At 43.6% G+C, this 27,572-nt stretch overlaps 1 protein-coding gene across 1 annotated transcript; it reads right to left on the bottom strand.

Moving 5' to 3' along the window:
- Positions 1-12,538: 12,538 nt before the first annotated feature.
- On the bottom strand, positions 12,539-21,296 carry CRHBP (corticotropin releasing hormone binding protein). The gene is made up of 7 exons (XM_038170541.2): positions 21,201-21,296; positions 20,696-20,789; positions 19,970-20,127; positions 17,760-17,970; positions 16,291-16,439; positions 13,901-14,018; positions 12,539-12,727 (listed from the first exon to the last, which is right to left on the bottom strand). The coding sequence occupies exons 1-7, from the start codon at positions 21,279-21,281 to the stop codon at positions 12,570-12,572; spliced, it is 969 nt and encodes a 322-aa protein (XP_038026469.2). The 5' UTR covers positions 21,282-21,296; the 3' UTR covers positions 12,539-12,569.
- Positions 21,297-27,572: the final 6,276 nt, after the last annotated feature.

Genomic DNA, 27,572 nt, shown 5'->3' on the forward strand with positions numbered 1-27,572 from the left:
TTTAATTACAATGATGCCATACTTAAACATACACAGAAATGTTTTAATGCCGACCTGAACTGTCACAACTTTTTAACTCCTTCTCTGACTAAAATAATTAATAAAATAAATTGACACCAAAAAGTCATTCACAGACAAATTCAGAAGTGAAGTGTCTTATGTTGAAAAAAAATAGAGTTAATTGAACAGATATTTGTCTTTCAGCCATTTGAAATAACAGTTTAGATGCACTGAATACCAGCCTCCTTCCTTCTCCCAAACACAAAATGTGTTGGTTTCTTTTAAATTTCAAAATGTGTCTTCCACCACATGTCTTAAGAAATTTAGTGGCAGGTGGTGAGAAAGAAACACCAGTTTTAAATGTGCTTCAGTGTTTTTGCTGCTGATTGTGCAGGCTTGGAGCTCATTCACCCCAATTCAGCAAAATAAACAAAAACTATTTCTATGACCCCCAAGCAATCAAATAAATGTTGAATGTTTGTGTAGGAACCTAAGTCTTTCTTGCACCTTAAAATAAAAACATATTAACTACTAGTTAAAAAAAAAAAACAAACAAACAAATAAACAAAAACACTTTGGTCATAGCTGTGATTATAACTATGTTAGTAACCGAGCTGGATGCAGGAACTCAAAATGTTAGCACCACAGTCAGCTGTCTCTGCTCTTATGTCCGAGGCTTTGCCTTTATCAGGTATGGGACAAGACACAACAAGTCTCAATAAGGTAAGTTAGCCTGACATGGTCATCTCATTTGAAAAATAAGTAAGATTTAGGGATTTGAGTAGAGACTTCTACTAGCTGCATAGTTTGAAAACAATTACTACTAAAGAACAGCGTTCTTATAAAAGATGCAGATCACTTTCCATTCCCATCATCTCTTGCAGTAAAAGGTATCTGAAATGTCAAGAACTGGTTTCATTTAAAGGGCAGTTGGAGAGGTTTACCAAAGAAATGTCTCTTGTTAGCTACTCCCTGGAGTGGTTGATGCTGGGTGATTTTGTAGGAAAAGCTGGGGTGGCACCTGACATATCCTATTGACTGAGACAAGATGAGCATGCAGAGAGTGTGCAAGAGAGTAACAGAGAGAGAAAATGTAGCTCTGCTGCTGGTGACAATTCTCTTTTACTCCCAGCTTCACTGCAAGGAAAATGCAGGTACGAAACATGTAATCCTCTAGGACTTTCTGTGAACCCACAAGCCTAAATGGAGCTTTTAAACTCACTTGTTTTATGGACTGATGGGTCACAGGCTTCCAACCATCGGTTGAAAGATACAGACCAGGGCAGGCCCAGAAGAGAAAAACAAAAGTGACATGAAAAAGAAAATCATCTGTGCAGAGGAGAGTGACCTCCCACCCTGTTGAAGACACAGCTATATCCACAGGAGCTGGCAGCATCTTACTGACCCCCATAGCCATTTCTGGGCAGTTTTGTTTGGTCACTGAGGCCACACAGGCCTGGGAGCCCCCAGGTTGGAACAGGCCACATGGGTCTCCAGATCTTGAGGCTCAGTCACCTCTCCAGAGTGCACCTGGTACACCTCCACCACATTTTACGTGCATGCCTCAGCATGGTACATAAGCCCCACAGCATCCTCAGCAAGGCTGGTAGAAAGGGGACGGCAGTGATGGGCAACACAGAGGCAGCACCTCTCACTGGCCTCTGCTGGATGAGGACCATCACTCACATATTCACTTTCTGGTTTAGTACTGTGCATGCTAGTCTGGCCAGTAGTCATGACATGGCTTTTCAGCTCCCAAAGGTGATATTGGAGAGATGTACAACTGTGCAGACTCTGCTGGAGGTTCATTTTTGGCAGAGTAATCTAGTTACATCACAGACTGGTCCATATACTTGGAAAACAACAACAGCAACAACAAATGTACTCTGAGATGCACCCAAGTTGTGTACAGAAGGGATCTGGTCCAGATCCAAGCCAGGCAGCAGGTGGTTTGGCAGCCTAGCTTGGTGCCTCGCACTCCCTTTTTCAGGAGCATAAATATTTCCAGTGAATCCAAGGGGTCAACATCCAGGATAACAGATACGTGACACTTCATTCACATGTCCTCCTGGCGTATTCACATAACTGTACATGTATATCATAAAAGGGAAGAATGAAGTCTCTCTCTTTTGCCCACCAAGGAATAGCTGTATTTCAACATACAGTTTTGGCCTATAGATTTTCCCATGTTGTAATTACTTTATTTGATGAATATGAACTCATGTTTTGGCTTAGATTAATTCTGTGATATCTATCTGAAACATTTTTGCTCTTTGTTTAAAAATAGTCATGTACCAGTGGATTTTGGTTCATACATACATCTTAAAGTACTGGCTCCTTCAACCTTATCCAAGTATCAGCTAAAATAAATGGACTGAAAAGCCTAATGCCATTACAGTTAAGAGATGATCTCACTTTGTATCTCTTAGCTCATTCTCTTTAAGTCAGCCTTGAGGGAAGAAGGGTGGGAGATTTTGGACTCTTGCCAGGGTCCCTATTAAAGACCAATTTGCTTTTCATTATTTAACAGACAATGTGGAAAATACAAATACCAGTGGGATAAAAAATGGTTTATGTAAGTAGCAGTGGGAAAACTCTGTGGTAAACCAGAGGTGGGATTAATCCCTCAACAGTGAGTAATCGCTGCTGAGTCAGAGTGAGGTCTCGGTGGGTGCAGAGCACGTCCGTGAGGAGCTGAGGTTTTCTGCTCCCCAGCAGTGGTCACTAAAGTCAGGAAGGACCTACACAAGACATGAACCCTTCATGCGCTGGAGCCTATGAGGAAGATAAAGACTAATAAAAACAATTTAGATGCCATAAGTAAAGGGATTGCTTTAATTTCTAATTAAAACAGACCAAGTGATCTGTGTAATTAGAATTATCCTTGGTTAGCATATTATTTGGGTTAAAATACATTGCATGGCAGGCCTGAAAAAAAAAAAAAAAAGAAATCTTCACTACACATTCATTGTAAAAAGCCAGATAACCAATTCAAGAGGGCTATTAAGCCAGGAAAAATATTAGCGAGAGAAATAGATCTATTTCTAATGCTCATTTAAGATAGTGCCACTTGATATCTCGTTTTAAAGGTGTGCAACATGAGGACGGATTTAACACACTATTTACCAGTGAAGCTATTCTCTTTATGGAACCTGCAGCTTACATCTTCAAGTTGCACCTCGTTTTTCCAGCTTTGCTGGGAAGGCCACTTAAACAGAAGATGAGAGGGATATCAGTTCTGAATCTTTTCCCTACATAATAATACCAAGGAAAACAAAAGGGATGTTGAATGCACAGACTGTGCACCGAGGTTTGTGAAGAGAAATCCTCTCCTTTAAGATATTCCATTTGTAACCTTCTGTCTCACGAGTTGTCCCCTGAAAGCAAAAGAAGCAAAAGACACTTCATGATCCTGAAGCACTAGCAGATCACTAATCATCTAGTTGTTCCCTGTTCTTCCAAACTAACCTGAATTGTCTCCCACTGCAGCAGTGACTTGGACCTGCCAGAAAGGGGAGATCATGTTTCCACTTTTTTTTTTTTTTTCCCCCCCCCCCACTGGCCGCCTGTGCCTGCCCCTGCCTTGCACTGTCATACCAGGTCCTTCTCTGAGATGTGTCATCACCCCAGCTCAGCAGGGGACTGATAGGGCTGACAGCCAGGTGAGTGGCACAGAGAGGAGTCCAGAGCACGAAGAAGGCAGAAGGAGGAGGCAGAGGAGGAGAGGACACGGTGGAGAGCTGTGTGACTCCAGCCTCAGCCGCAAGCATCTTCTGACAGCTCAGCAGAGGAGAGCAAAAGACTGCTTGTTTCACAGCTTCTTTTATTTTTAGAGGAGAATGAAACAAATAGCTTTAAACCCTCCCTCCCCCTGTCTCCACCATCATGAGGAGATGATGAGGAGATGAATAAAACCCACCCGTCAGCCTTGTTTACTGATGTGTTTGTGCTCCCAGCACCTCGCTTTGAATGATTTGGGGTCTCTGCAATTCTCTGGCAGAGTGCCAGTGCTCGTATTGCTTTCTGCTCCTGAGGCTCACCCTGTCTTGAGGGGAAATGGTGAAAATAAACCACACTACAGATTCCAGTCAGATGTTCCCTTTTAAATACAGACTTGACAAATAATCAGTATCAATGCACATCAGTGACCACATTGTTCAGGATTGCATTTGGGAGTGCTTTCCAATTAAAAGCAAATCGCTGAAAGAGACTTTCAAATTGGTTTCATTGAAGAAGAAGAAATGAAGGGAAGCTACTTGAGATCTGACAATAGCTGAAGTGATTTGTAAGCATGAAGCACACGAGATAACATTTAATTAACAGCAGCAAAAATAGAACATCGTTTTGAATTTACGTAAGTTCTCTTGTTCCATGTATGCGCAATGCCCTTTCTTTAAGATTCTCTTCTCACAAGACTGTATTTACCCTCCCTTTCTAAAGATACTACTTCAGTCACAAGTTGGGCAGCATTTCCCATGCTTTTTTTTCAGAGGTTTCGTACTCACTTGTTGGGTTTGCCTCAGGTTGTATATTCCAAAAATCTCAATCCAGAATCATTTTCCTTAAAGCTGTGAAAGTAACTGTGCAGTGGAAATGACAAATAATTCTTATATTTATTTTGGCTGTGCAGAAGATAGTTAAGACTGCTGCTGAATTTGAAATATCTCTATGGTGTAGCCAAGTGATTTCTCCAGAGCACCCGCAACTCAGGTGATGATCAGGGGTCCTCTGGTCTGTAGAGCCACACAGGCAGGGTTTTGGCAACCCATCCATTTGGGATGTCTGCTTCAGGGAGGTCTGAACCACACAGTTCCTGGGCAATGCTCCTCCCTATGACCAGCAAGAATGTCCTGATGCTGCAGATGGCTCCAGTCATGGAGATCATTCCGTGATCAGTCTGGAGATGGTCTTAGCTCAGAGGACACCTCCTCCGTGATCTTGTTATTAAGAGCTAAACAATGCTATGTTTTTTATGATGGCAGTTTTAAAGTGAGTGGGATATTTTGATGATGGGGTCTCATGCATCTGTGCAGTAATATAATTGTTGTCCTGGGTTATGATGAACCGACCTTGCCTTTTCTCATTGATTTTCCTTTTGCACTGGATGCAGTGCAGACTCCAAAGTCTACTTGACTTTGATGTGTCCTCTATAAAGTATGAAAATATTCACTTGCCAGAACTTTTTTCTCCTGCTTCGCTTTTCCCTGTGAAGACAGTAAGAACAACTCTCCAAGCTGAGAGACAGGAACAAATTCTGATGGATCATGTTCCTGAATTAAGCTGGTTTGGAATAAGAACAAGAAATAGACACAGGGGAAAATCTCCAATGATTCAGTTTATCCCATTCTTCATCTTAGACTGATTGAGCCAAACTGCACTTCCACTGCATTTCCAGCTCCTCAGAAATATTTTCATTGTCAAATTGTACATTTGACTGAATGTAGAGATTGACAGCTCAGATGAGCTGAGAATGAGGTGGTTTTTTTTTTTTTTTTTTTTTTTTAGTCCTCATTATCTGTTTTTAACCAACCAAATGACAATAGTAAACATACAGAAATTTCCGTGTTATGTGAAGATTCTATTTCTAACATTAAAAAACAACAAACAAACAAAACAACTGTGTTTGCTCAGGTAGGGCTGATACTGCTGTAGTGACAAATGGATCAGTAAAAACAATCTCCCTCCCAAGACAGCTACATGTTTTGATTTAATGAGACGCTAAACACTTGCGTCAGCTGCATTAAGAATGGACTGTGTTACATGGGGATAGCTCTGTGAGGCTTTCCAGATTTATCTCTTCTCTGTCTTTTATTTTGAGAATTTGATTTTTTCTGCCTCTAAATTGGTCTTTTTATACCTTTCAACATCTTCTCTACTTAAAGGAACCCTGTTTACTTTATCAGGCGTCTGTTTTAACTAGCAATGTCAGTGATACTGCTTTTTTTCCCTCAAAGTTCCAGCTCAGCCCGGGAGCTTCCAGCAGCATGCAGACATGTGATCTTTCATACAATAAGAAACTGCCTACACATTCCCTGAGGTAAGGCTGAAGCTTGACTGATTAAAGAATCAGAGATCCCATTTGGTTGGCTTTTTGTTTGTGACACTTCATTTTGCCTTCCAATTTATTGTTATAAACAGTGGGACTGAAGTAGGATTTGATTTAAATCTAATTAAATTATGGCAATGATGGAAACACTTTATCAATTCCCTTTGCCTAGAAAAAAAAAAAAAAAAAAGAAAAAAAAAAAGAAAAAAAAAAAAGACATATTTCCAATCCAAAATATTTCCAAATATTCTATTTTCCAAAAATAGAAACTGGGGGCTGTGTTCAGACTTCCTCCAAGAGGTACCCAGTTTAAAGCTCAATTTACTGCAGAACCTAATTTGAGAAGGATTAAAGCCAAGAGGTACTTAGAAATGTTGCTCAATTTGTTATATCTTGTGGTATTCTCACAGAAGCCACAGCAAAAACTGGAACTGCTTGCTGTGGTGTCTACTAATGTGGTTCTTGGGCCACAAAACTCAGAGGAGGTGTATCTTTTCCTTGTGAATACAGACTTCCTAGTTGCATGTGAAACCTTCTCAGCAATGTTAGTTTTTTTCTCCCTGCACCCCCAGCTCTGTACTTAAGAGGTTTTTGGGATATGCAAAATCCCCATCCAGGTACTTCTGATGTCAGGAGACATCTGGTTTGGCTTGCAGTGCCACCAGCACCTCATGCAGGCTGTGGCATTGCGCACCTCCCGCTCCTGTTGGGCTGGACACCTCATACAACTTCTCACCACAACAACAGCACACAGGGAAGAGGACCAGCAAGGCAGGATCAGCCAAGGGTCTCAACAAGTTCCCTCATCAGGATAATCAAAGCTCTGACATCTGAATGAGATGTCAGAAGGAGTCATCATCACCCATCTTTTATGTCTGAGCTCAGCCAGCTCTGCTGTGCTGCAGGCATTTGACTGTATCTGTCAGTTAATTAAAGCTGAGTTTTCCTAAGACAGAATAATTGTTCTTCAGGCAAATTATTATGATCTTTTATCACCTGCTATTGTGATGATTCTGTAATCTTTATTTTTATTGTGTGATAAATACTCAGTCATAACCTTTACAATTTCCTCAGGTTGTTTTGATGGCTGAACTTTACATGACATTTTACCTAAATATAATACAATATAATACCAGGAATGTGCAATGGTCAGTGGGTCTCCGTGGACAGATGTGGATGACAGGACAGCTTCTGCTGCTCTCTCACACAAAGGAGAGCCCTCATAAGTACCTACTTCCCACCAGCAGTGTGAAGTACCCGGGCAGGACATCTCCGATGGGAGAGGAGCTGACATCACCCTCACTCAATAACAGTTTGCTCAGACTCCCCAGGAGCCTTCAGGAGTGGGAGGCTGTGATGCTATTGTCTGTGACCCACCATGGGCTCCAGGGGCACAAGTGTGGCAGAGCTGGGGACGTGTCATCAGGGAAAGAGGAGAGCTGTGCATCTGCACTCATGCCTGTGAGCTTGGAGGTCAGAAGAAATTTATCCTCCCGCTCTGTGTGTCCCAGCTTCCAGTGCTGGGTGACACTGAGGAGAACCATTCTGCTTTTGGGAAACCTCTGCTGCCAGCCTGGGGGAGGAACTGTCCATGGTGGGACATCTGTGAACAACATGTCCTGCATGAAAGGAGCGTTACGCACTTGTCTTGAAGGACACACTTAGGTCCTTCAAAGTGCTGTGTGAGTCCCCCTGGGGGGCCCTGAATAGAGAGGAAAGGCAAATTGTGGTTATAAAACTGTCTGCTTTCATGTTGAGGGGCAAAGTTATAAAAAAACTATTAGTCAACACTGTAATTGATGGTTTGATGGTAATTTGCAGCAGCACGGTACCATGAATATCAATTTTATTCAAAAGAACAGATAATGAAAACTTCATTTTGTAGTGACTCACGTGTAATACACTGCATTTCCTTTAATAGGAAATGATGTGCGTACAAAATCCATAGTTGCTATGATTAGTTGTTGCTGATCTTTAAAGATAAGAAGCAATGTGGAGAAAAAAAAAAAAAAAGTGAAAACTGTGTCAATTTATCAACAAGAAAGTTACTCAGATACCAGAAGTAATGAGGCTCTGAATAAAAATGACTATAATGAATCACTTCCTTGAAGTATAATTTAGCTTGTGTTTAGAACTGAGTAAGTACAGCTTTGAGATCCTAAGAAGTGTGCATTTCATGAAAGAAAGTGAAATTTCTTTAAGCTCTTAAAAACGAGTTTGGTCTCTGTTACATAATTAGTGCCACATATATTCATTCCAGTGTGTGACAGCAGAGTTCAGAGCCTTTTACACCTTCTGTGCACAAAATCACATGGGCAGAGGTAGAGGTAGCATAAAATCTGCTTGGCGTGCGAAATCAGTGCAGTGTGTTGGCCCTGAAGACATATTTCAAATTTTTGGGACTAGACTTTCAGTGGGAAGGAGGTTATATGATCAAGCACCTAATTCATTCTGCAAATCTACTTTCTCTGCTATTCAGCCTCATTCCCAACTACAAATCACACTCCACACGATCAGTCCCCCACTGAGCAGGAAAAAGCAGGAAAGCAGGACATGGTGTCATCGAATCAATGTTAGAAGAACAGACAGGAGACATTTCAAAAGTCATTCAGACCACCATTCAGAAAGACTGCACATGTCTTTGTCTGAGCACTTATTTCCATTGTTAGTCATGAAAGATAAAATCAACATTAGTTTAGCAGAACAATTCTAACTTAAAAGGACTATTATGTACTATTGCAGGGAGTTCTACATTATGACAAACAAATCCCTGAATTTTTGTCACTGCTTGAAGAACAAAGAATCTAATTTTGGAAACAGAGGTCATCTCACCAGGCAAGAAACCACTGAAATGTCTTCCTAAATTACAGTTCTGCAGAGTTTTTTACCTCCAAAAGCAGCATTTCTAACTTCAATAAAATATTTCTACTGACACCTTACTTATCAAGAATAACTTCTAATTTCTGAAGTTTTCTTGCTGTCACAGTCCCAAGGAGCTTGAACGAGTCTCTATCCACGTATGTTACCTGCTCTTCGTATGAGTTCTCTATCGGTAGGTCCCATAATAATGTTTTCCATTCCATTGCTGGAAAATTTGACAAAAGTTAATTCAGCTGACCGATCCTTTCATGTTACTACAGAAATGTAGGAGTTAATTTATTTGCTGCATCTCTCTGTTTTTTCAAGGTTAAGATTCCAATAGGAGCAGCTGATTTTTCCCTTTTCATGCAACTAACATCTTTTAACCCTTTGCAGTTCTTGTGGTGCTGAAGATTTTTTCAGTAATTGCTAACTCATTGATTCAAGTTCAGCAGTTTACTTTCTAATTCTAGCAAGGTGCTTCTATGCTGTGAGGTGCTGACATGGTACCATTTCACCTTTTACACCCTTCTCTAAGGGAAAGTCAGTGGTGATGCCAAATCAAAGCGATGAAGAAAAGTGGCTCATTCTTGGATATAAGAGTCTTCACTAAGACATTCACTCACATCTCCTGACAATTCTGTGGATTTTAATGTTAATTGTGAGTTTTGATTATTTTGCCTATGATGCAAGATTTCAGGGTGTCTAAACCCAGGACATACAATGTCTTCTCAAAGCCAAGATTTGCATACTATGCCCCTTCAAACACTTTTGTTCCATTTCTATTGTTAGAAGTATTTTTTGGTGTGTTTGTATTTCGATTGTACACCTCCAGACTACAACCTTGCTCTTCTCTATCATTTTTTTTTAACAAGATAGTTATCTTATTCACATATATCTTATCATTTTATATATATATATATATCCTTTTATATATATATATATTCTACAAACTTTCATTATTTTTTTCTTTGTCTTAGTTTCCCTTCTTTTCATTAAAGAGAATCCTTATTTCCTCCCTTCTCAAACTAAACACTGGAGGAGTTGTGACATATGACAGCTATGAGCTGATATCTTAAGATTGAAGTTCTGCAGATTCTGAAATGACAGAGCATCCATAGAGGTACAATGGCTGCAGTGACTATTGTTTTTTTACATGCAGTAGAGTTTAAAACACAGTTGGTTTTTTTTGTTGTTTTTGTTTTCAAGACAGTCAACACATTGGGGTGATGTGATTGAGGGTGTTGTCCAAATGAATGTTGATTAAAAGGAACAGGTGAAGCTCCTAGCTCCAGTAAAAACACCTCATACTTGAGTACTACACAAAGAGCAATTGCAATAGTTTGTGCTGTCACCCACAAAGTGTTGTTTTTCCATTCTTTTCCATCTATAATGGTAAGTTTCCTTAGTAACAGAGTCCACTGAGTTATAATTTGGAGGGACTAATATCCAACCTCTGAATGTTAAGTATCTTTTCTGTAAGTCTTTGCTGGTTTTGGAGGTATTTAAATTGTGTTAGGATTGAAAGCAAAGTTTCACATAAAGCTGAAAGACAGGAAATGCCACTACTAAACTACACTAAGCAAGAGATGGTGAGTTTATCTTCATCCATGACCTAGTCCTGAGCTGATGGACTTGAAATCTGTTGTTGAGTTTTCAACTCCTCCCCACTGAATGTTTCTCAGTGACCAAGGAGCAATATTTTAATGACCTCTCCTTCTTGCCAGTTTGCAGATAGGCATATGGGTAAGCATGGTCTGATACAGCAGTCTCTGAACTGTGTCCTAAACCCACCCTATTATGCTGAAGGACGCCTGTGAAAGGCTGTTGGGGCTGAATACGGTTAGGGGTTTTGGGGAGAGAGAATTCCTCCATCACTGCAAGTTTCCTCAGGAAAAAAAACAACCAAACAAACAAACAAAAACAAACAAAACAAAACAACAACAAAAAAACAGCTCATAGAGCTACAATTCATTTTTATTCCTACCTCAGAGTGCCAATGTTTCCATGCTGGGTGGCCAGGCCCCCATGCACACACCTGCACCACAGCAGGGGCCTGGGACAACTGCAGGAGGTTGCATGGGGCTGGAGCAGGGATGTGCTGGCCAAGGATCCCCTGCCCCAAGACATGAGCTGGAGGTGCTCCATGCCGTGGGATAATCCGAAGCAGGATGGTCCCACTGCTGCAGGTCCTAGGTCCCTGTTTGACCCATCCTGGGGAGCACTCACCTTTGCTAGATTTTCCAAGCTGTTGGATGGAACTGTGAGGCTTTGTCTGATTTTGGGGGGAAACAAAGTAAAACATTCACAGAGTCTTCATCCATTCCATAAACATAGCCCTGCAGTGTGGACACACCCAAGGCTGACCAGGCTGCCAGACATATCCCTTCATTATCTAGTCAGTTATTAATCAGAACTAGGTTCATCAAACCCTATGAAGAGAGAGCCTGAGACATCCTAAAGTTTTCACCAACTTCTATTGAGGCAGGGGGATGAACTTCAGAGCTGCTGAGTACTCAGAACACTTGATTTTTGGTGACTGAGTGTGAGACGAAGAGCCAGATATCAGATCTGAAGGTCTCTGGCATGCAGCTGGATTAATCAGCATTGGTTGTTAATTGAACATCAGAGGAGAAGCTGTTTGCCCCCATATTTGCCAGGTAGCACTCACAGAAAACATACAAATCCATCCATGCTCTGCCAAGCTTGGACAGAGTTCTGGTCCTCTGCTGTGCTTCCTAGAGCTCTCCAGGCTTACACTCCTCTTCTGGGTCACCAAAGATGAGAAAAATAACATGTATTTGTGTATCAGACTTCACATGTATTCTGGACATTTGACCAAAATCCTTAAATGGGAAAGGTGCTGGTAGGTGGCATGTGCTGCATAAGAAGGTGTAGGCAACACTGTTAAACACATTTCTGCCCATAACGTTACTTTAATAGTCCACAGTTTTACAGCTACATATGTTCAAAATGATAATTTCCAGAAAACTGCACAAGACTTGGGAAGTTCAACAAAAACGTTTTAAAGAGCTCTTCAGAAAAATACAACATCATAGTGTTTTGCCAACTCTTGGAATGTATTTATTCATGTTTGGGTTTGTGTAAGGAAGTTTCCATGCTATAAATTTTTATTAAAAACATGTCATTAGAAATAAATAGCACATTTATAGTCATAAACAAACAAGTCATTTTTGCACACACTACTGCTGGATTTCCTTTTACAAAACTGGAAATGTATTCCACCATCTTATTTTTTTTTTGTTTATTCCTGATATAAAAGGATAATGTTAACCAGATGAAGTTTATACTTATCAGTTTTGTGTGTGCTCAGACTGAATACACTGAGGATTTATGTCTGTTTCCCTAATAACACTTATATTGGAAACATAGACTTCTGTTCTTGCTATTGATTTTGAATATAGTAAATTATCCTAAATATTGCAGAAAAATTACCATGGTAGTAACAAAGATTAATATACTTTTTCCTGCTTGCTCATGAGAATGACTGATTTGTATGGGGAAAAAAAAGGGGAATATGCTTGTACTGTAGAAAGGCTTGATAACACCAGATGGTAAAGGAAAAATACTTTTTTTTTTTTTTTTTTTTTTTTTGCCAGAACCTTATTGTCATTAGCTGTGTGAAAACATGTTGCCTGGTTTCTCAGATACTAGGGAAGCAGAATTCCTCAATGCTGTTCTCCTTTCTGTTTTCTATTTCCTGCAGATCAAGCTGATAGTATTCAAACGTCACACGATTGATGTGCTTGCCACTGGAGACCATTCGTAGCACAGTATTGTCACAACCAATCTTCATTTGGGCTAATTAGGGAAAAGGGATAGAGACATAAGGATAAATTTATACCAGAGAGAGGGAAAAGCGATATGTAGTGCTGGGAATTACAAAGCACTAATGCATACTGCTTTGGAAACAAAGCACATTTGGGTGTAGTGATGACCATCCGGTAGTGGCATTGCTGACTAAATGCCTTCCTCTGCATTTGTTGGTTTTACTTTATAATGGCCTGGCTATTTCATTAAATGTTGTAGCCGTTACTCATGCAAACATCACTCACCTCCCATCCATCTGCAGTCTCAACTACAGACATGACACGGAATTTATACACGCTTGCACTCACTGGTTAGATACCACTAGTGACCGGTGAGAACAGTGGCACCCTATCCTGGAGATCTCCAAAACTAACAACACTGAAACACTGGGAGAGCAGAGACACAAGATGGGATTTTCCTTCCTTTACGCTGCCAGGAAAGCATGCTTTGATCTTTTTGCAGTGCTCGTTATTTGCTCAGTTCCAGTGCTTGCTTGTTAAGGCTTTGGGCAGTGCCTGGACCATTAGGCTGTGGTGTGTTGAAAGGTGATGGAGAGGGTACTCCAAGGTACCACACTCCCTTGGCCCCACATCTGTGTGCTGCAGAGCTCTATCCATCTCATCACTGCAACACTGCTTTCTCTCCTCAATTAAACATTAGGGAAACAGGAAATTGTTATTTTTGTGTGGAGAAAGAGGTCACTAACATGGCACTGTTGTGAAAGAGGCTCAGCCTGAAAGCAGTGGGTGAGGGTTTTGAGGGTTTTTGGGGTATGCTTTGCTTCTACAGCAGAAAGGAAGGCACTGGGAACACAACGAAAGTGAGAAAAAATGCCTGAACTGAAAATGTAACTCCTCTGCCTTCATTTATTATGACTTTCCAGGCTTGTCTATCTGTTGACACTAATAATCATATGTGTCATAGGAAAACTGTTTTAAAAATTTATATAACTTGATTATAATTACTGCAGGGGCAAGTGAAGGTATTCATGGGCGTGCTGCATCACATCCCCCCCGCTGCAGGTTCGAAGAGATTTAGCTCTCGTGTTCTGCTACATGTGAAGTTCACCAGTCTAGAGGAAATCTGGGTTTGAGAAGGCTCTGCATGGCCCTCTCTGGTTTGGTATTTTGTCATGCAGAGGTAAGTGGAAGAAGGAGTACTCACCAGACCCATGAAAGGAGTGACAGAGATCAGCTAGTGGAAACATCTTGGATGGGTCTAAACCAGTTCCTCCCAACAGCTCTACAAAATCTCCCACTCCCGCACAGCCTGCTGATGGTTTCTAAGAAGACAGAGATTAAAAGTTATTTGTTGTTTTCATCAAAATATAGCAATTTGCTAGACAAGACTGCAGTCAACAGCAGGTTTTAGAGTACTTTGTGCTCAAATCCATGTGAAATCAAAGCTGTTCTGATCTCAATCAATAAATAGTACTTCAATTTGTAAGTTAATTTATTTAAGAGACTCTCAGAGAAAGACCTAAGTGAGCTCTGGAAAATCACTCGCTTGCAGTTAAGATGTTGATCCAGTTGCTTTCAGTGCAAGTAAGCAATCTCATTCTGGGTGCAATTAATTTGATGTGTAACCAAATTAATAGAGTCATAGGGCTGCACGCATGCCCACACAGCTGGCAGACAGTAACTTAGGCTCCAAAATAACCTCACTTTCAGATTCCTAAGCAGAAAGTGATGCCAAATCTCATCGTTCTGACTAAGAGAATAGTCCCTGCTGTGGTCTCTTGTCTGCCCAATACTGAATAATGGGCCATCTCAAAGTCTGTTTTGGGACAAGTTGTTTCTAGGCATCCTGAACCATCAGCCCTGAAGCTGCTGGTTCACAGGCTTCAAGAGCAGAGAAGGAGCTCCTGGCAGGACAGAGACATTGGCTTTTTGATCAGGCATACTGGTATTTTCTAGCTAACTTGTAATAGAGGATTTTTTTTTTCCTCTTATGTATTAAAACTTTACGTTTGATTTAAATTTTTGTTTGCCTTTGTTTTCTTGTAACAAGAGTAGGGGTCTCCTTCTTTGTAGTGTGGAAGAGTGAGTGTCCCTGCGAAAACAGCATGTAAGGCAAGGCTATAGCTATGGACTGGTCTGAGGCAACCAATATTTAAAATCCACACCTTCTGTAATTCTGTGACTGATTTTGCCCTCATGCACCAAGCTGTGAGCTGAATTTCCTCAGTCTGGCCAGTCTCTATCTGCACGGCAAGACTGACCATCTTTTCCTGAGCACTTCCCATCTGTGCTTAGCCCTTTCCTTGCTCACCACTTGCCCACACCTTGTTCCCCTTTACTGTGCAAGGGAAATTTACACATCTCTTAAAAACTCCTCACTTCCCTCTAGGAACTTCCCCAGATCCATTTTCCAGTGGATCTGCAGCCTGGGTCGTGCAGTCTCAGGACTCTCAAGACACTATCAGACTCCTAACAGCTCCACCTCTGATATTATTTACCCTTTTCATTTGAATTTTTAAGCCTGCCCACCTCCAATCTTTTTTTTTTTTTTTCCTTTCTTTCTTTCTGCAGAATTAGCAGATCAGCTCCTGCTGCTGATCAGCATATACAGCTAACATTTATTGCTCATTTTTTACCTTGACAAAAATAGATCATTTCTGCAGTTTCACTCAAGCTGCCCTTTATGCTTTCTGCTGGTGGGGTACCACACACAGACTCAAAGAGCTGTGTCTTCATTTTGCTCTAACTTTTTCCTTAAAGCTCTTCTTGGTGCAAACCACTCAAAACAAAAAACAGATTAGCAACAGAGCCCCCTGTGTTGCCCTGACAGGGACTTGTTCACTGTTTCTTGTCTTGTTTCCACCAGTTGGCAGCTGAATTTCTGTCTTCTCATGTCCTGCCTCCCACCAGCACCTTGCCCGTGTCATCTGTGTACCCTTACTGCTGCTCAGACACAGGCAATCCCCATGGAGGACCTCAGCTACCAGTCTCACTGGAACCAGAAAGCAAACATTTTTTTTCTATCCTTCTGGACATTTTCACCTTTTCAGACCTCCCAGGCCCAGGGTGCTACCAACAGCTCTTGTCCTCTCCTGCCTGCTCATCACTTGAGCATCAAATGCTGTGCATCAGAGCAAACAGAGCAGAGAATGCTCAGCACATTGAGCATCTGTAGTGAACACATCTGTTTTTTCACCTTGTTCATACCTCACTGCCTAACCTGAGTCTCCTTTCTCTGTTCAGAGTGCTTCCCGCTTTCATTAGTTTAAATGCAGACAGACAGCTCTGAGAGAACACTCTTTTCTTTCTAATTAAATGCTTGCTGTAACAAAGAGTAAGAACTATTTACATGTGCTAATGGCACTTTGCATAATTTGATTGCCTCTGCAATGTTACAGAGACAATAATGGCAGAGACAGACCCAGCTCTGGTCTCTGGGGGTGCTGGCACCCATGGTGGGCACATACGTGATCTGGAGCACACATGCCCTAAAAGCCAGTGCTGTGGCCATCCCTTCTTCACCCCTTCCTCCCCTGTCCATGCCCAGAGAAGATGCACGTGGTAGTGATTTATTAAGAAACAAAACCCACTCACCTTTAGAAAGAGGCCATTTAAATGTCCCAGGATGAGATCGGATATTTTTATCACCACTGGGTATATTATAGAAAAGCTGCAGTTTCTGTGCTGATGAGGAATGACCATGGTGAACCTTCCCGAGGGAGTCTGAGAGATGACATTGCAAGCTGGGGCACAGGAGAAGGTGCAGATGTTACTTGTACAGCCATTACTGCCCACATTTAGCAAAATTGTGTACTTTTGGTACTAACAAGTAAAAAACAATTTAACATCCGAGAGTTAAAACCGGAATACTAAAAAGTATGCCTAAAATATTTTTAGGTTTTCTTGCCTGGCATTTGTTCCCTAGAAATTTCCTTCCCATTGCTTATGGTGTAGAATGGGTTCTATCAGAATTTGAGGGTGAGGCCATCAAATAGGAGAGCTCACATCCCAAATCCACACATCAGGGATTTGTGTTCTCAGGGGCTCCTACATTTTGCCAGTTAAAGCGAAATATGGATGAAGGGCTTTCATTTACCTTTGACTTGTCATTGCACGATACTGCCAGCAAACTCCCAAGCCCTCTCCTGCTCCTTATAACTGGGGTTCCCTTACCCTGTGAAACACCCCACTCAAACTAGAGCAGGCACATGCTTATTTTGTTTTGAAGTTCAAAATCACCAGTTCAGGTAGTAGCTTATCGCTGGTGTGCGCGACCCAAGGGATCCTCCATGCAGGCAATGGAGGCCTGTAGCTGCTTTGGCCAGCAGGTGATGGACAGAAGCGAGCTCCAGCAGTTGCACGCAATGATCAGGTCCATGGGCACAAAGCCACACCAGCCTGGAGACCCAGTGTCCAGGCTCGTGTCTTAACAACTCAAAGTTAGGGAAGGGCAGACATGCTCTCACCTTCATCTTCTGCATTGTAAGGCAGATGAATCAGATTAATTAGTCAAACAGCTTAAATACTGAAGATAGATGTCCTGTCCTCTTTTGGAAAAGTGTTGCCAGTGACCAATATTTGTACCTTGCTAGCTTGTGGGCTCAGGGAAATAACTTGCAAGTAGGTCCTTGGGATCATATATCACTCTCCATGTTACTGTTCAATATACTGATTGTACTGCTGAACTTTTTCAAATATTTTTTCCTCATTGTTCACCCAGATTTAGAAATTGCTCAGATTAAAATCTCTAGTTTAATACTACCCGTTCAAGCCAAATGTGACTGGACACAACAATATTAGATTTGAAGAGATCATCTTTGAAAGAAAGATCCTTCTTGTCCTGAATACAGAAGAAATTATGAAGTTCTCTTGTATAGTTCTCTAATTTTCTTTCCTGAGACACAAGCTGAGCCTGAGTCAAACCCCCAGGCAGGCAGCTCCACAAAAGTCACTGGAACTGTGTTGGTGCAGATAAAATCAGAGAGAATTCAGTGCAAACCATCACTTTTGTTTTGCTTCCCACCCCAGATGTAAGCTATTTGATTAGATAAAATAAGACTTACGGAAGAGGTTGGTAGTTTTCTTGACTGTGACAGTAAATCCATTGCCTGGGTGGTGAATCCTGAAGAAGATCATTGCCACGTTCTGTGATGACCTGACACTCCTCTGCATGTTGCCGCTTTCACAGAAGTCTGTGTATCTTTCAGAAGTGGGCAGGGGATGGTCCAAGGAACTAGGAAATTTCTCTCCTTTGAGTATCCAGCCATCAAATACCTATAGGGGTTCAATAATTGAAACCAGGGCTTTTGCATATCATCCTCTCAGCAGAGAAGTGTAAAGTGTTACGCTGTTTTATTTTGACACCAGATAGCTTGTCAAAAGCCCCTAAGTAAAGCGAAAAAATCTTTGTATTTATCTACTTCCTAACATTTAACTAATAATTAAAGCTTAAATCAATATTTAGGAATGGGATGGTTATAAATTTTATTGTTTTTATTTCCTTCAGGTGACAATTTTGGTGACTTGTTTTTGAGGGAGACAGCTCTCTTTGCTCCAACACCATCAAATTCACACCAGTTTTTTGATTTATTAGCACTGCTGTTCAATTGCTACTAAAACTAATTTTTAATGTGAAAGCCACATCAAACAAAAGTCACACTTCTGAGCTGTGGACATGAAGTCCACTGACCTGCCTGTAATTTTCCACCATCCATGTTTTGCAGCTCATCTTCAATGTGTCCAGAGCCCCCCAGAGCATCCGTGTTTCAGTCCAAAAGAAAAGCACGATAAATCTTAGGGGAGGAATTATCAGCAGGGGGATTGCTCTCACCTGTGTCTTTTCTTTCAGCTCACTGTAATCACTAGAAAGCACAACAAATGCTGCCTACTGGGCTAGAGCTTGAGCAGCAACCTCTGCAAATCTTTCTTTCACAACAAAAATAGCAACAAATTTGCCCTCACCATGTTCAGGGAGACCTGTCAGAAACATGCCAGAACTGGAAATCTGTGTTAACCCTAGCACAGCTGTGCAGTTACCTTCCCTTCCTAGCACTTCCAGCTCCCTCCTGCCTGCTCTCACCTGATAACTTCTTTTGTGCTCTGATCATGCTTTGAAAATCAGAGGACCAGATCCTGCTGCTGCTGCGGTGAGTAATCCTGATGTGAGCGTGTGTGGGACGTTTTGGTGGAAGACCTGCAGGATTGGTTTCCAGATTTGCTAGAACTGCAAATTTTCTGAACTTGTGAGAAGCAGCTGCCCAAATCACATCAGGGAAAAGCTGCCTGTATGAATACAGTAGCAACTGGGGACACTGTAATCAGAGGAAGGAAACCTTTATAAAGTTTTAAAGGTTGCTTGCTATTTTTTTTTAGCTTTCACAAGTATCTATGAGTCTAGGAAGAAAATCCCTGAAATCATTCTGTAGCAACATTTGGAGAGACCCCAACCAAGGGACAGAGGGACAAGACCCCCCAGCAGAGGGACAAGGACAGGGCTAAAGGGCAGTTTTCCTCCTCCTTCCCCGCCCCCCCCCCCCCCCCAGCTCAGCTTGCAGCCATTCAGGAGGGGCTCTGTGCTGTGCATAAAGGGCAGAGCAAGAGGCAAAGGGAGCAGGCAGGTACCTTCAAACCTCCCCTCACCATCAAAACTGAGTTCAGGCCTCGGTCACACATCTGTCTGCCACCAAATTGCTCCAGTAATTTTTTTTTTTTTTTAGTTCTGGACTATAAGTGGCTTTGCATCACAGACCTCTCTGTGTTTGGAGCATGCTCTAGCAGGGCCATTTGATAGTCTTTCCTGCAATGATCCACACATTAACAAGTTAATGCAGTGAGTGGAGGTCCTCACAAAGTAATAGCATTTCAGAGGGCTGTCGTTATCTCCTCACATGATTTATGTTATCACAGAGACAACAAGAAAACCCTCCTACCAGGGCTGAGAGCCTTGGCTAGCACCGACCAAGGTGCGGTCAGTCTGCCAGCTGCAGACACTTCAGTGGAGGTGCTCCTGGAAAAGTTCGGAAGAGACCATGCTGCAGTTTGGAGACTGATTCCCTGCCTGCGATGGACTTTGCTTTATGGGGGTGGTGGTGGTGGGAGTGCCACCAAAGCACCCAGGGGAGGAGAGGCAGCAGTCCCAGAGATGGATGCTTTGTAAAAGCATCTGTATGTGTGCACACACACACACGCACTCGCATGCCCTTCCACACACAGCCAGCATCTCACACACCAGAGCAGGGACAGGGACAAGCAGCAGGAGCTGCCAATTCCTTACCTTCAGGAAATCGCCTCCTTGGCAGTCAATGTCTACAAAGTCGTAGTCTATCGTGATGAGCTCCTCGGGCTCGCCGATGAAGAAGGTCGCACAGTGCAGCTGGGGCTGCTCTGCGGTGAAGGTGAACTGCCCCTCTATACTCAGCATGTCAATGCAGCCTGCAGGGACAGAGCCGGGAGCTGCTGCCTCTGTCTGCTCAGGGGGGAGACCCAGTGCCCACTCCCCCTGAACGGGGAAGGGGAGAGTGAGGAGAGACCTCGCACTGAGACCCAGTCAGCAGGGAGGAGAGGGAGATGGCTGAGCAATGGGGGATGCTCACAGGTGTGGTGGGGGAAAATGACATGTCACAGCATCTCTGAGCTGAAAACTGCATCTGCATGTGTACACAAGTGTATAAAGACCGAGTTCTTTCGTATTTATCCCTCATCACAGCTTTTCCATCTACCACTTCCACTGGAGACAGACCCTGCCCGCGACTGCAGGTGGATGACCCCTAACCTCCTCCCATCAGTGGAAAATCAGTTCTGACCCCCAGCCTCCTTCAGAGCCCCTCTTTGAGCTCTCTGCCTCAGCCACAGCTTGCGGAGGTTTTAACACTCTGCCTGTCTCCCCCCTGCCCTGCAAAATGCACCTGCAGCTCTGTCACTCCCAAATTACCCCAAGCTCACCCCCCCCAGGAACCTCCCACTCCTCAGAGGGACCCAGCAGAGCTTTGAAGAAACTCACGGAGTGACCGCCGATAGATCTGTCCTGCAGAAAGCTCTCGCTTCAAATCTTCGCTGAGGAGTAGGAAGGGCTCATCTTCACCAGCATCCCTTACCTGGCAGGGAAACAGGGCAAGAAGAGGCTGGGGCGAAGCAAAAAACAGCCCCCTCCTTGCACTTTTCTAAAATAGGTGCTGGCAGATTAAATCCCTTCTCCGGGAAGGGTGCAGCTGTGCAAGAGCTTAGTCAGAAAGCTGCTGTAGTGGGGGAGCAAACCTGCACCTTAGAGGTTAGCCCAGCTCAGCACACAGAGAGTGTCTCAATTACTTAGCAAAAAGTGCAAGTTTGAGAAAAGGACAAATAAATGAAAGGAGTGCTTTTATATTAATGTCACACCTCTGGTCAGGTGCAGAGGAAATGGGAATAGGAAAGGAGAGTCAAATCCCAATTCTCAGGAGCTGGGAATAAAGTTAGAAGAGAGCAGAAAAGCACATCAAGATGCGTTAGCCATCAGCCCCATTGCTCACCTCTAGGTATCTGGTCTCCCCCTTGTAGGCTGCCAGGAAGATGAGGACAAGGTGGCACTGAAGCTGGAAGGCAGACGGCATGCTGGCACCCCTCTCTGCCCACACTAAGTGCCTGCTGCTCTGTGCTGGGAGGCAGGAGCCGCCAGGGCATCTTCCAGCGACTCTTTTTATAGAGCTGTTGGGAGGGGAGGCACTTGGTCCCCGTACTGATAGGGTAACCCATGGTAACTGAATTCCTCTCACAGCGACACAGTACGTGGGCATGACGAGGGTCCAAATCACAGCCACAGATTCCCCAGCCAACAGCGCTCCCCTTGCTGGCAGATGTCTTTTCTACTTCTCTGTCTGGTGGAGCTGAAAAGCTCCCAGGAGGAGAGTGTGTTCCCGCACAGCCAGGGCGCTTGCTCCCTGTGGTGATTTCCAGTTACTCAAAAGCAAAGTGAGAATCAAAGAGCATCCCTCCCTTCTCCTCCTCTCTGGTCTCAGGGCATTTCAGACCTGCAGGGCTCCTCCTGCTGCTCCGCAGCATGCAGCACCAACACTGCCCTCCTGGTCCTGTGCCTGTGGTGGGGGCACAAAGGGGTCTGCAGCAAGTATACAAGAAAATGAGACAGTCCTCTGCAGCAGACACAGCTTTCACACAGAAATTAGGAAAACTTGGGAGTCCTAAGGGAGTATTTCCCACAGAACTCCTGATACAGCTGTCCCTCATCCCTGATCCTCAGGGGAAATTTGAGAAATACCTTCAAAGGATGAACCTGGAGATGAAAATTCGTAACTCTGCAGAGTACTGAAAATCATGAACTCAGTGACTAGCTTTATGGCATACTCTAATTTTCCTCTGACCCTGAGTGATCCACTGATGGTGTGCATACAATTCCTACACTTTACCCATCTCAGTCATCTTGATAACATCTTCTCAGCTATGCTTTTCCGTCAAAATCTCATTTTGGTTCAGTAAAACTTAAAAAACAATATGATCCAAACTTGCAGAGCTTTAACTTTGCTGCTCCTGATTTCAATCTTAAGGATGGTAGACAGGAACATTTGCTAGTTGTTTCACACCACTTGATGGTCAAATAATAATAGCAAAAAATACTACTCTGTCTATATGCTTTGATTTTATTATGCTATAATTCTTACGTTTGGAGTTTACTTTAAACTATAATATTCCTCAGTATCTGCATAGCACTTCTGTGATTATGCAGTATCTGCATGATTTCCAATAGCATAAAGAATACCGAGGAAACAGAAAATGTTTTTGAACTTTTCACACTATGTTGTACTCAAAGGTTGCTAAAACTGCTTCAGGGAACTGTGTGGTTAATTGCTGAATGAACCAAGACTGAATTAATTCATCTTCATGTACTTGCCTTGAATTGTTAACTGCGATTTTAAGCAAGCATCATCAGAAGCGCTGTGGGAGCTCAGAATTTAAATACTCTGGAGTTCTTCAGGGACTGAAGTTGTGGAGGAAAGCTGTAGGGCTTAGCCACAGCCTGTGAGAGGGTGGCTGGGAGGTTGCTCGGGGTGGTGTGAGATGCCCCAGAGACCACCAGGAGCCTGCATGACCTGAGGGGGCTGCAGAAGAGCCCAGCCTCTTGTACTTCTCTGATCACACACTTGCTTTCTGAAGAGAAGAAAGTCATGATCATTGCATAGCAGGCAGCTTGCTGCTTGTTTGGGAAACGACAGAGGTTTGACTAAAGTGGCCAGAAGTGGTAGCTGGAGACCTACTTCAGCCCCAATAAAAACCTCACTCCCCGTGCTCCCCATATTCCCAGCCCTTGGCAGCCCTCAGCCCCATTCTGGCTGGGGTGCCTGCACTTACCCTGCCAGCCTAGGCCTCAGTGGCTGCGTCCGCCTTGGATGCCTTCACTAAGTGAGGAAGAGTGCTCGGTTGTCTGAGGATTTCACCAGTTACTGAAGATTTGGTTGAATTCATCTGCAAAAAGGAGCGAAGGACAGGTGACACTGCAGCAAAACCTGTCTATTTCAGATCACCTGTGATCTGATCTGCTCTCACAAAATACACCAAGAGAAACACCATGGTTTTAAACCCTTCCCAGTGAAGGGTAGCTGAGGCCTGGGCTAGCACAGCATTACCTGGTGGGGTGCCCAGAAGAGCAGGTAACCCTGGGGCCGTAGCACAGCAAGCTGCTGGCACCAGGAGGTGTGAGGACTGTACTACAATCCTGAAGGTGGTGGAGAAAGGTGAGGAGCCACCTCGGGCCTACGGAGGCTTCATGCTTCTGACACAGCACCTGCAGGAGTTTGCTTTGAGCACTGCAAATATTCTGCATGGCATTATTGCTAAAGCTAAACTCAGATGCCTGTTGTTGTAGAAGGGGAATTCACTATTAGCAGGGACACTCATGCAACTTGCTGTTTCCTCCGTGCCACATCTTGCTCTGCATTTCAGCTCTGTGCTCAGCAGCAGCTGGTGAGGAAGGCACAGTGACATCCTGCCCAGCATCCTCGTGAAGCCACCCAGCCCCAGAGGTGATTCCCTGCTTCCTAAAGCATAGGGCTGACACAGTCACAGGATGGTTGAGGTGGAAGGGACCTCTATCCAGCCCACCCCAAACCCTGAGTTGCCCCTCTGCCGTCAGAGTCTCTCTTTGCCTGCACAGACCAGACCCTCGCTCCAGCTCTGCGTGTGCATAAGGATGAGGCTGAACTTGTCAGATGTGATTACACCTACCAAAGCAAAGAAAAATCAGCAGTTTAAACAGGGTTCAAAATATCCCTAGGGCACTTTGGAAGGGTAAAGCACCTTAAATGTGATACAAACCCTTGGGCAAATGAGAAGAGTGCCTTTATTTATTTATTTTTATTGGGTTGAGTCACAGTAACACTTAATAGGACAATTTTGTTTTGTTAACATCAGATTACATAACACAGAAAAGCACATTCCCACCCTGTCCAACCCTGCTGTAGACCAGATAATCTCATGCTGTGACACCTCCACTACACCAGCAACCTCTGTGGCCGTAATGCAGCCCTGGGAGCACCTATCTCCTGCCTGGCAGAAGCAGGACATCACCTGCCCTACACCATGGTGGCACCTCAGACCCTGCAGAGCATTGTACTGCTAGAGCTGGGGTCTGTAGGTGGGTTCGGATGCCCACAGCTGCCTGTCCCATGGTGAAAATTCCCCCACACAGTGTTGGGAGCTTGTAGGTGTCTTGTCAGCTGCTTTTTCAGAGGAGAGAGATCGCAGCTGTGGTGAGAGGTGGAGAAAATACAGCTGAATAGAGAGTAGTGAAACAAGCCTTGTTTACTCTCCACTGTGGAGATCAAGTGATGCTCTGTGCTATAATGCAGTCAGTAGTTGTGTTTTCCTTTCCTTTGAGGTAAGGTGGTTGGTGCTGTGAGGCTGTGTACGATGCTCTTGGAACTGAGCTTTGCAGAAAGCAGTGCTCCAGCTACAGGCACTCCTTAGGGCTGCCTTGCTGATGAGAACAGGGACTGGGTGTTACAAACCACACAGGACCCCTGGTCTCCAAAAGGGTCTTTTGAGCCCCCAGCTCCCTAAAACAACACTCTTCCATGCTTGAATTCCTGGGAAAGATCATTATATTTCCACACAAGCTTCTTCACAACCATAGCACAGGCTGTGGCCACCATTCCCTCCCCTCAGAGTGGAAATTTCCCCTGCAGCTAATCGCCCCCTATACCCAAGTGAATCCCAGAGCTTTCTCACTCCACACAAACCACAGCTCCTGGATTTCCTGTGATATACCTGTTGAAAACTTTGGTCTTCTAATTTGGGCCATATTTTAAACCCTGTACTTCTTAATTCCCCTGGGCTGCAGCCTGAGTCTTAGCACGAGCACCAGAGCAGATCAAACCTCCCTCTAACACCAGAACCTCAGACAAATGTTAGTTTTCCTGTATAGCCACATCTCCATGCAAGCTCTGTCTCCTTCACACCACAGGGAACATCCCAGTGACAGGCTGCTGCATGTCCCACAGGGACTCCCCTGCTCGTCCACACCAGGCAAATCCTCTGCCTGCTCAGAACAGCAGCAAGTCCATAGTGCTTCACCACCAACAGCATGGGTAAGGAGGACTTCTCCTGCCTCAGGCACTCCATCCTCAGCTGCTCATGCTGATTTCTCATGGATGCTCAGCCCAGCTGGAGAAACGATGCAGGGCATTGAATGTGCAGGACCTCTGGCTGTGGTTTAACCTTCTTGCTGTGTCAGCTGCTAACCACTGTGCTGAGTTAACATGTATTTCTCTTATCCTTATCCCTGCTTTAATTCAGAATTAAACAAGGAAGTAGCTTTTCCTTTTCTCTGGTGTCTGGGAAATGTAACACTATCTAGCTGTTGCTGTTTTTCACGTGGCAGCAGGTCCCACACCATTGTCTCTGTCTTTGCACATAGGGGATTGCTGCACATCACTGGCATTTTATTATAGAGGTATGCCATTCAACTGGCTGCAATCCCTTCTACATATTATTCCTGAACAGTGGGATTAACTAGCCTAGATTAAGGAGACAAAGAAACCTAGAGGCTCTAAAATGTCATAATTACTGCTGTGAGGGGCAAATTTTCAATCCCATGATAACTAAATTCTGTGCTAGCAATCAATTACTGCTCTGAAAAAAAAGAAATGCCATGGAAAAGGAAACAAAGGTGAGGCTGCATGAAAAATCACAGCTGCAGGGGTCATTAGGAAACTATATCCTTAATATAGACTTACACAGAACATCACTTCAAAGCCTGAGGGATTGTGAAACTAGAGCCACGTGTTTAGAATAGAAGGGAATGACAGAACAGAGTAGCTAATTTGGAAGGGATCTTCAAACATTATCTAGTCCAACTGCCTGAGGAAGCTCCTGCCTCTAGTCCATTTCCCTTATCCTATAAGTCACCATAGGAAACACTGAAGTCCCTGAATCCCTTCTCAGTACTCACAGATCATTACTGAACACTTCACTTCAGTTCTGAGGGCTAGCAGGGAAGATTTTGTATTCCCATACATCTCCATTGCCCCAGGCTCCTATGCATGTTTCTGCCTCCTCCCTTGCAGGTGCTGGGGAGAAGGAGAAAGAAGAGGAGTAAGACTTTGCAGCCACATCCCATAGCTAACCATCAGGTCCCCTCTCCTCTAACAGGTTATGCCATGCTATGCCACAGCTGATTAGGGCCAGTTAATTGCCAAGACATGGTGCCAAATTTCTCTGTGTGTCCAGCACACACTGCCTACCACACCCCAGGGCAATGGGTCACTGCTCTGCCCAGGTCCTGGCCAGGGAGCAACCTGTAGTACAGAAAAATCAATGGAGAGCTAATTAACATCTCAAAAACCCTTGTCATTTGGAGGGCCCAAAATGTGACTGACAGAGCCCTTGGAACCGTGATGATCATAACTACGTGATCATGACTACGTCTGGGGACCACTTGTGGCATGAGATGTTTCTTCGTTGCCACAGCAGTAATTAGTGGATAAGCACCCATTCTACAAAACGCACTGGTGGAACTACTGGACAAAAAACAGTTTAAGTAGCCAGGCTGTTGTCATACAACAGGAAAGGTACATCTCAACATGATTAAAGTAATTAAGCTGTCCCTATCAGTGTTTTGATATGCTTTTCTTACACAAACCCGACCGTTGTTGCAATGATAACTGAAAAAGGGCATACCAAGCACCAAAAGTACAGTGTTCGGGATCACATTTTGTACCTTTACTCTACCTCTGTTTTGGGGGGGTCAGGCAAATCTTCTGGCAACATATGATCCATTCTGAACCCAACACTCCTCCCATTGCAGGCAATGGGCATTTCTGCCACTACCTGCTGTCCCCAGCTCTGTGTGCTGGTAGAGGAAAATCTACCACCTCTTCCAAGCCTTGCAGTACATCTTTCTGTAATGACACTTCTGTTACTTGTGTGTGTATGAATAAGTTGGCCTTAAATAGAGATGAACTTTCAGTAAGGTGAAGTAAATGTAGCTTGTTAACTCTGGGCAGTTTAACACAAGAGACGTGTGATTTGTTATGTTGAGTAGCTTTGAGAAATGACGAATGCCTGTGGATTGGTGAACAGAAAGACTATCAGCATTGTGCAGGCTTGATGATAAGTGTTGCATTAACACTATTTATGGCATTGAATAAGAACAAGAATTGTGAAGCTCGCAGTTTAGCGGGTTACAAATAATCAAGCAAACATTATATTCAGACACTGAGATTACCCTAAGGGCGATGATCACTACGAGCTCTGCCTGTGACTCAATGCAGCGTCTACACAAAGCAGTTGGGGCCAAGAAGTGGGAGTGGAGAAAAGTTTTCTCCCAGGAAGAAAAAAAGAGATGTGGGAGGGGGTGATGGGGAAAGGCATGTGCTCTGGTGTTAGGAGAGTTT

This window comes from Anas platyrhynchos, chromosome Z (assembly GCF_047663525.1).
Source record: "Anas platyrhynchos isolate ZD024472 breed Pekin duck chromosome Z, IASCAAS_PekinDuck_T2T, whole genome shotgun sequence".
Classification (NCBI taxonomy): Eukaryota; Metazoa; Chordata; class Aves; order Anseriformes; family Anatidae; genus Anas; species Anas platyrhynchos.